Genomic DNA, 10,719 nt, shown 5'->3' on the forward strand with positions numbered 1-10,719 from the left:
CGTAGTTAAGGAAGGGAAATAAAAACAAACACACAGCATTGTTGTATACTAAAATAAAGTAATATTTGACTAAACGTTTTAATTACATGATTATTTGTTGATCGTAACGATTTATAATGAGTTTTTCGATGAATTTTCGGGACAAATACCAATTTAGGGAGCAGTTTGATAATAATTAACCGGTGAAAGGATAATAGTGGGTCATATTATATTTCTAAAGAAGAAATTTCGATTCGTTCAATGCTATATTATGTATTGATGCGAAGTGCAATAATAATAATAACACCGTACCTACATTTTAATTGTATCGGTATTTCTGCAAATAAAAACGAGTTCTATCGTTTTAATAACGTTTCATAATGGGCAGCTATTACTTGAATACTTTTATTCACATAACCAACTGTTTAAAAACGATTTAACTCAATTACCCGCCTAGTTGTGCACATATTTAAATAATTATGTTCAATCAAACAATGTTAAAAAAAAAATACGCTGTTATTAGTCTTAAGTTTAAACATATTAAATTATAAAAATATATTGGTTAGTACGTATCATGTTATCTTATTGTAGCCTTAAAACAGCCATAAATGTACTTTTTTAACACAAACGGGATTTAATACCTATAGTCAAGTAAAGTAATTCACCTTGGTGAAATCATCGTGGTAAATAGTGAGGAGGGTAAGCCGTGAGATATATATTTCCAGCCTTTAAAAAAATTGCTTAACGACAAACTACAGTTTTAACTTATTTTATCTAAATATTTGAATTATTGATTATTATTATTGTTGGTCATTTAATGAAATATGTATTTAAAAAAAAAACATACATGTAATTATATTTTCTATTGTTATCAAATTGTTAACGCATCGAAGCCACAGAAAACGTGCACAAAGCATACAAACGCTATATTTATTTTTTTATTTAAATTGTTAAAAATTAATATATTATTTTTTTTGTAGCCGAGATAACCGACATCAAGTTTTTGTGTCTAAACGGAACGGTGTTCGACCAAGAAACGAGGGTATGCGAGCGGCTGGACGAAGTAGACTGCAGCAGGAGTGAGAGCTTCTTCGACTTGAACTTGGAGTTGTATGGCAACAATGGAGCGGGCTACGGGTAATGCATTTTCTTTGTAACAGCCTTACATAATTTGATACACGTTTAAAAAAAGCCAAATAGATTATCAATGAATCGTACCTTTTGTAGAAATTATTTATAGTTCATGTGGTAGTTTTTAAGAGTACAATGTACCATTATAGTCTAAGCTATGTAAAATCAGATAAAAACAAACTATGTACTTTATAATAGGCATTTGAGGATTGGTAAACGTGATACATTGGAAAAAAATAATAATTGACAGTTATTGGTTGCAACTATAGTGATTACGGGGCTTATATTTAATTTAATGCAACACATTCAGCATTCTTGATTCAGCTCAATAGAATAGGACTCTCGAGAAATGTTATCTACTAAAACAATAAATAAACTAGTGTTTTTTTTATTGATTTCTTATGAACGCATTCAATATATTATGCACTTAACAGCTCTAGTCGACTGGTGCAAATTTATAGAACCACATTGGGAGCATAGTGAATAAGCTTGAGTTTATAAAATTACAATATAACATCATAATTCATTATTTATCCATATACATTGATCCATATACATAGAATGCTATACTCGTTAATGGAATTAGTTATGGGGTTTTTGAGAGCCATGAACCACTACAAGGGTAAACTGGCTTAAGTAGTTGTGTTACCAAGCGCTACCATATGCCCAGGCTAAGTTTTTGAATGCTTGTTATAAGCGAGTTTTGGTCAATTCACAAAACCTTGACCGTACTAAGGATGACCCAGATGCTCAATTTTAAAATTGTTTTTTTGTCAAATTAAATAATTATTTAGTTTAGCTGTTAGGATAGAAATTAGAATTCATCATTATTACCTACACTATATTGAAATATATATTTAACAACAAACGCGTTTACAAGTAAAACGGGTTTTGACCAAAGGAAAATCCAAATTACAACGGATTTTCTTTTTTGGAAATTTTATACAACTATAAAGGAAAATAAATAACCGCGTGCCAGAAATAGTGATTAACGGTAAAGCTGATCAAAATTAGGATTTAACCAGTAAACGATTAGTCAATAATAGTCATAGTTTACACGTTATGTGTGGTAAATTCAATTTTGTAACTTTTGTCTAAAATAATTATTTTTATAAAAAGCGAAAGCACCATTTTCTTGGCTTTGATCTTGGAAATAAATCATATTTCTTTTACAATAATTCCGATATGAATTTTAATACGACAGGAATCTGGGAATTTTAAAGTACATAGTAAATGGTTTAATAACCTAAAATAACTTAAAGCTAATTTACCATCGGACACGCCATGGTAATACTAACATACATAGTTAGACCTAAAGATAAAAATTTTAAAAAGTACATGTATGATAAACTTTATTTTTGAAGTTCACGTACAAAGTGTAGGTATAATGTCATAGCGAAAAACCCGATGCTTATTCATATAGTTTAAGCTCCAATTAAACCATAAAAATATACAGGTGACCCATTTAAACGTAAGACTAAGACTAATTTAATTTTCTCGAGTAATAATTACAATTTTGTAGTTTTTCTTTTTAAAACATTTCTATTTATTTGATTATGCAATATTATAAAACTACCTAATATCTAACTTTTAGATATTAGTATTTTCGTTTTATACCGGTATACGTGTTATACGCGTTGTTTAATTACTACTGCCGTCATTTATAATGTACGTATTACACAGCCCTATAGTAGTAATACTAAGTATAAATATAATAATTGTGTAATTATTATCTTGTAAAAAATCAACTCTAAAGATTTATTGTTTTAAAGTGAGTATGTATTTCTTCGAGATTTACAAAGTAGGTAGGCACACAATAAATTAGTATTTTACAATGACAAGTTTTTTTTTTTTTGTAAACACTTAATCACTCAGTTCCTCATTAAATTATTTGGGAAATCAGCGGACCAGTCGAAAACTGCAACGAATGCAATACTCTAGATAACACTTTTTACAACAAAAAATTGAACATTTTTCAGTTTCTTTAGTTTAGTTTATATAGTTTAAAACTAAGACGTCGGAACTCGAGATAACACTTACTAATCAGAATAAATTACTACTTAACCTTGTTATAATACACGGTAGCCTAATAATATTTGTGATTAACTTAAATGTGAGCAACTAAGTTGTATACCTATTTAGAGGTATTTTTTATTGTTAATTTCTTTTTTTGACAGTTTCGTATAATAATATAAATGTTTGCAATGTTTGTAGTATTCAACCAGAAGAGCAGCCGGAACAAGAGCCGGCCCAGTGCGATAACGAAGAAGAAGACTGTTCCGGTACTCCAGATTACTTTAGCGAAGATGTGACTACCGCCCAACCGGCACCGATAGCCCAACCGCCGCCCACGACGACGACGACCTCGACGACGACTACGACGACAACGACCACTACGACAAGGCGGCCGCCGACGACCACAACCAGTACGACAAGGCTGCCGCCCGTCTCGTATCCGACCAACTCGCCGGAAACGATAGCCGCGCTCATTGCTCTTCACAACGCTTTCCAGGAAAGCCTTAAGGAACGAGATCACCATCATCCGTCGTTACAAAAGCTGTCGCCCACTGCGTCGCACGTGCAGCGTTACCCGATGCCCGCATTACCCAAACCGTTCACGGTCGCCAATTTTCAACCACCCCGGCACTTCCCGTCAAAACCGCAACAGCTACAGCCACCACCGCCACCGCCGTCGCAGTACCAACAACAGCTGCACCAGCCCGTGTTGTTCTCGTCCGAACGCTTTGGCAACCAGAATTTCCGACACGGGTACCGGTTGCAGAACGGGCCAACGCCATCGGCAGAGACGCCCCAGCCGCCGACGTTCCAACAATACTCGGATGGACAGGCGTACTACGACGACGATGACGACGACGACACGTCTAGGCGAAACTTTGCACGCGAGGCGCCCGAAGCTTCGGTGTCGGTGCACGTGCAAGTCAGTTCGTCTTCATCGAAAAACAGTGCCATCAACAATAACGGCAACCGGCCGCAGCAACAGCCACAGAGGCGGCCGTCTACCGTGTCGAAAAGCACGACGTCCGGGCCGCCACAGACGACGTCCACCGTGGCCACCACCACCACCACCACCGCCGCGCCGGTGACCACGGCACAGGCCGTTTTGCCATCGGCGGACGACGACCTGTACGACGACATCGGTGACGACGAATACGGTGACGAGCAGCTACAAGACCGAGAAGACGAAGAGTTCTTCAAGGAAGTGCCAAAGTTGGGCAAAAAGAGGAAACGGAGGAGAAAACGTGACGTCGTCGGCGATTTGTCGACCTAACAAGACGTATCGATTTTTCCCTGTATTATTATTATTATTGTACTCGTGTCATGTGATAACTAGGGCTGCCGCCCGACGAATTAGTCGCTGCACACAGGCCCCGGCGATAACGATATTGTCATATTATTCATTGTAGTAATAATAATAATTAATAGCTACTACGTCGCAATGGTTCGATTGTATTCATATAGGTATTGCTCAATTTCTTCCGAATTACAGCGCGAAATGGCCATTCATTGTCTTTATTATTGTTATATTTTTAAATATACATATATATATATATATATATATTTTTTTTTTTTAATTTGATTACGTATAACCTTTTTTATTTAGTAGCATAAAGATGTATATAAAATAAATAAAAAAATCGGCGGATAACGCGCCTGGTATTTGTATACCTCGAATAGTTGAATTACCTTTGTAATAATATTTTGAGCAAAATATATGTTTTTTTATCCGACTGCAAAAGAAGGAGGGTCTTGTGTTTTATGTACTTTAATCTTTGTAGCTTAATAAATAGTTGTAATCGAATAGCTTTACCAGTATGTTCTCTGCAGCTTCTCCAAATGGATATTCGGCACCACTGACTTGGTCTAATTTACAATTCAACATTGATGATTATTAAGTTCTAAGACCACGGTTATAAATTAAACCGAATTATGTCTTTATATAAAGCTAGCAGAGTAGTGTCGGGGCATAGTGGAAACCGAGCATATTGAGATCAAGGAGGTCAAAGGTTTTTAGGAACTATTATATATCTAGCTGAAATAAAATAAAGTTGAAATGAACGCTTCGATGCGAATCTGTAGATGATAGACATATTCACATATTAAATGCCTTAAAAGTTTTATTTTTAGAATTAGGGTGATTAGTGTTGAACGTCTGTCTTCCATATTAATTCATCACCATTGTTATTTGTTACCAATAGGCAAACAGCAAATCGACAACATAATGAAAATATTGGTATCTGCTGACTGTTGATTCACTCTCACATAGCAATCTGGAAATTTACTACGGCCAAATTATAATTATCTCCTTTGTTTAGATTATTTCCCTATTCTTGCAAAATGTAACATAAATAATTTCTACAATTTTTATAAGGAATTTACAACATGTGTATAGATCGCTTATAAATTACATCAGAAATGCTATATCATCTTTTACTTAAAAAAAATAAAAACCATAATTTGTAACAATCCTGAGTGTATATTAGAACTTAAAGTTTAGAATTTCGAATTCTACAGGACAAAAACTGTAAAATCTCTACAAGCAAATCATTCAAATATGAAACGCAGCACATAAGAAGTACAAAAAACTGTGAATTTAGTAATTATTACGCTGTTATGTAAATTATTTAAAAATTCTGATTTATTGAAAAAAAACTGTGGAAAATAAAAGTATTTTAGTCCTTTTTATTTAAATTACATTAGAACATTTTACAGTATTAATTTTAGTATAGTATAAAACTGTTTATATCTTCTTCTTTTAAAAGGTTTTATTAATCTCCCGAATTCGCACGTTTGTAGAAATATTTTTAGTATAAAATATTAAAAAAAACTAAAACTCCCTAAAATTTAAATCCAGGCTTCTGACGATAAATAAAAAGTACAAAAACTTTAAATTATTATTGTTTGATAAAAATTAAAAGTATTATACATAAGTCAGTTTTTTTCCAAAATTGTAGTATATCATCGAAAAATTGGTGATTCATCAAGTTCTGAACATACTGTAAAGTACGATGTGTTACTTCTTATATAAATAAATTGCACTTGTATTATGAACAAACAAGAGTGTTGTTTTATAGAGAAAATAAGTACAAAAAACATGTTTGTAGATTTTAGATATCAAATGTATACCATCAAAATAGGTCAATACTTATTTTTCTATGCTATAGGAGTGTGAATTTGTCTTACGTGTATATTTTGTTCACTTCACCTTTGTTAGTTCATAACTTAAGAGTACCTACTGTTTAATTGTGAGAACTGGCATTTATAATAATGAAACTTCAATTAAGCTTTATGTCAATAATACTAGTGCTCGTTTTCTTTTTAACAACGGAGATTGACGGGAAACCAAGTAAAGCTCATATTAAATTATCTAAAACGGTTGTAATCAGACCAACTGCCTCTGAAATAACCAATGCGATATCACATACAAACATTTCTCAAGAGATTCAAGTAAATACAAATATATGTATTATAAAGATAAAAAATATTTATATTAAGAAGGTTTTTTAAATTACCAAAAACTATTAAAACAAAAATATATGTTATTTCTATCTAATTACCATGAAAATCCGAATTCAAATATTTCATGTTTTTAGGTTGAAAATTTGCAAAAGTTCTTCGTTATTGGAACATATTCAAATAAGTTTATTGAACTGTTGAGCACGTACGATACATTGAGTTCCAACCCAATTGTATTTAGCAGCGACGAAATAGGAACACTGACCTCAGATTACCGCAAACAACCACGAAATAACAGAATTATTACTCAATTTAAACTTTACCGTAAAATACAAGAAATACAGTGCACGATTTATGTAACTTTGACAGGCGTATTACCGTTTTTCAAAGATTTTTTGGCCATTATTGCCGATCATGTACATATGATGATACAAATGTTATACTTAGGGAAACTTGCAGCGAGCGGTTGGCTTTGGGAATTGCACATAAAACTATTAGGATTAGAGCATTTAAAGTTGCAAGAAGAAGTATTTCGGGAAAAACACTTACCGGGAATAAACGAAACACTTAATGGATTAATAACGTCGTGCCAAGCAAATAACTATCTACCGTTGGACGTTATATGGAGTACAATTATGGCAATGAATTCAGACTTGTATACAAATATGAGCAGATTGCCTATCGACGACGGTTATTTACTGTTGGAAACATTGCAGATGTTCCCGGAAACCATCTTTGCACCGATACCCGGTTTCGTTGTTGATTGGGGCAATACACCTGATGCGTTTAAAAATGAAATGGAAAACATTATGCATCAATATAATTTTGGGGAATGGACGAAAGAACCTTACGCGTACATAGAATTTCAAAAACAATTTTTGGACGTCGTGAGGGTACAACTGTACGGTCATATTTGGGTACATTTAGTCATTTATAAAAACAAAGGCAGGGAGTGCCGACCCGAACACGATAGTTTTATAAGTGCATTGAACGGAGTAATTTATTTTGCTTATGTTGATGACGAAACCTTTAACAACGTACTAAATTTATTAAGTGAATTATATGAACCCGATGACGAGCAGATAAATCAAATTACAAGTATAATAGAAAACGAAATAAACCGTATTCTGTGTATTGTTACTGGGTCAAATAACGCTCATGCTGCAATTGATTGTGAACTCATCGAAGAAAACTGTGCAAAAAAAACACCCACAATCAATCTCGAAACCAATGCGAGATGTTTGCAACAATTCGCTTCGAATATTAACACAGGAATAAATGAATTACCTGTAAACGTTCTATTATTCTATATTAACGGAAACGAAACTACCGAGTTCGTTTTCCCAAATAATTGTAATACATAATATTGATTTAATAAACCAACGTATGCTTTCGAAAGTCCTGTTAGCCGTTTATGATTAATAATTAAGAACTGTGTTGCATTTAGATGATATGTTATAAATTATAAATAAAAATAAAAATAAATAAATTTAAATTTAAATTTAATAAATTACTGACCGTTTTTACTATCAATTATTATTATACATTCCCCATATGAAGTAGATAAAAATATCATAAATCATAAGGTAATCGCAAAGATATTACTTAATATAATATTATATAAATATAAATTAATTGTGCATTCAAGCTGTAGGTATGATATGGTGTGTCAGACAACGAAACGATTAACCATAGGTTATTTATCATTTATAATTAATAATTTTAATATTCAGTGTTTAGTTCCTTTTTTTAACGAACAAATTTTCAATAAATTTTACTCTTTAAAATGCCTATGATATTGTTCTATAATACCTCGTTTTATTAATATTTATTCCAAAAAATTTAATATTCCAGTAATCTATGTTTGAATAACGGAATAAAACGAATCAGAATTAAAAAATCTCAATTGTTCAAGAAGATATTTAAATTACTTTTTAGAATGCTGTTTAATTTTATAATAAAACTTGAAGTAAAAGTTCACTGACTAGCTACAGGTATACAAAATCAGCACAACTATAATTCATTATCATATATATATATACATAATAAATGATTATCTATTTAAAATTAAAAAAAGCATTAATAATTGTTAATATTAACGATAGTTGTATAGCTTTTCCGTCAGCCTTTTTCTCAAAATGCTAATAAATCCATACAAATTTGTTCAAAACTTGATAGTTATTATCGACCAGTCTTTTTTTTTTTTTGTTTAATGGATATTCATGATATACCTAATAAATATTTTTAAAAAAAATACCTATAATATTTTATTTTATTTTGTACCTAGACCAAGTTTAACGAGTAGAACATTTTTTTCCAATGTGTAGTCCAGAACTCTGTAAGCAAAGGTCCAAATTTAGCTTTCCAATTGATAATGTGTTAGGTTTTATTTTATACTCTGAATTTTCGTTGCATGAAATGCCGCTATATACTAGTGCCTGTGATTTTAAACGTGTAATTATAAATACACGTGTATTTAAAAAAAAAATATTTTGTTAACATTTTTAGTTTGAGTTAACGTATTTACACAATTATACTTGTGTTTGAGTTCGTATAATTAAATAGATGTGATATTAAACGTAAAACTAAAATTAATAACAAAAATAAATTTTTTTGAATACACGTGTATTTAAAATTACACATGTATGTTAATTACACGGGTTTCACGTGTAATCGAATACACGTGTAATAGAGACCTCTACTATATACATATTAATATATTATATATTAACTTAATTTACTCTAATAGTATTTATCTATTTCAAACAAGAAAATTTAAATAGGCGGAACCTTAAAAAATAACCGACACGATTAAACGAAAATTTAGCTATAATAATTATGCTATATTAATCATAATTCATATTGTATATTATTTGTATCAAATATTCAATTTTGTTAAAATACAATAATATGTCATAACTCATAAGATATTAAATGTGTTATAAGTCAAATTAAATTAAATAATTTATATTTTATAGTGAACCTATTATTTACAAAATTATGTATTTTAATTTTAAACAGTGACATACTCAATTTAATCGGTTCCAATTTAAAGCTTCGATGCTTAGCTGAGAAGGTATTTTTTTACATTGATGAGCTTTTATTTTTTTATTTAAATTTTTGTATGTATCTGTACTCATATATTTTAAGCCACTGAATCGATCTATTTGAGTATTAATTCTATAGATCAGAATATAAGGTACTTAATTGGATGAAAAATTAAAAGTTTTTACACCTTCTTCTTAAAAATAGTGAAAAACACCAACGTAATGTACATATATATCAACTTAAATTTACTGCGCTCCGTAATTTTATTTTTGTAATAGTCAAATTAGTTCCAAATTTGTATAGATCTTAATATATAGTACTACCGATAAACATTGACAAACCAAAAAATGTCATAAAACCTATCCCCTAGAAAGAATAGACATTTTTTCTTTATTTCACTTTTTCAAGCAGTTTGAGGGATTTATGTATGAAAATTAAACCAAAGGTAGATCTAGAATGGAACTATAACATGTATAATTTTCTTAAACATCTGTAGCCAAACTTCTTTTTTTATTAAGGAAAACCCCCCCAGAAAGGGGAAAATTACACTTTGACCGTAGTCAATTTCCAGGTTGCTATGTGTGAGTGAATCACTCAAAACAGTCGACAGTCAATACAAATATTTTCATTATATTGTTAATTATGATATATGGGTAACTATGACAATACATTTTCATAAACAGACAATCAACCTTAATTGTATCCACCCTATTACTAAATACGATTGATTTTTCAACAATCAATCATTCAATCGTTTAATTATTTATTTAAAGGTTCGGTTCGAAAATGTTCAGAAAATTTTAATTCATATTGTAAAATTTAAGTATTAATGATTCGTTAAAACTTTATCATAGCTTAACTTTTCATATCTCAACTGATAATTATTCATTTGTACCTCTACGTTTATTACCGACTTGTAGAACTAGGTATAAATAGAAAAAATAATTCATCTATTAATAAAATGGCTTTTTGATTTTGGTATTATCTATACACTTATAGATTAATTATATTAACTAGTAAGATCTATAAAACCTATATTTTCTAAAAATCCTTAATAACAAGAACGTATTTTTCAGTCTATTCAAT

The 10,719-nt window shown here is 31.0% G+C and overlaps 2 protein-coding genes across 2 annotated transcripts in view; both read left to right on the plus strand.

The window, feature by feature from the left end:
• The window catches only part of LOC126838721 (mucin-2-like), a 50,980-nt gene extending 46,095 nt beyond the window's left edge, over positions 1–4,885 (plus strand). Inside the window, exons 5-6 of the mRNA XM_050573376.1 lie at positions 960–1,116; positions 3,325–4,885. Of these exons, the coding sequence (XP_050429333.1) occupies positions 960–1,116; positions 3,325–4,399 (1,232 nt within the window). The 3' untranslated portion in view covers positions 4,400–4,885. The remainder of the gene's footprint in view (positions 1–959; positions 1,117–3,324) is intronic.
• A 1,463-nt stretch (positions 4,886–6,348) lies between these two features.
• On the plus strand, positions 6,349–8,036 carry LOC126837854 (uncharacterized). Its single transcript, XM_050571803.1, has 3 exons — positions 6,349–6,576; positions 6,723–7,918; positions 8,033–8,036. Exons 1-3 carry the CDS (start codon positions 6,397–6,399, stop codon positions 8,034–8,036), a joined length of 1,380 nt encoding a protein of 459 aa, XP_050427760.1. The 5' UTR covers positions 6,349–6,396.
• The last annotated feature ends 2,683 nt before the right edge of the window (positions 8,037–10,719 follow it).

The sequence above is a fragment of the Adelges cooleyi genome, unplaced genomic scaffold (genome assembly GCF_023614345.1).
Source record: "Adelges cooleyi isolate 19-005CV unplaced genomic scaffold, UGA_ACOO_1.1 ACOO_flye_CR_arks_rails_tigmint_CR_PRNA_30, whole genome shotgun sequence".
Lineage (NCBI taxonomy): Eukaryota > Metazoa > Arthropoda > Insecta > Hemiptera > Adelgidae > Adelges > Adelges cooleyi.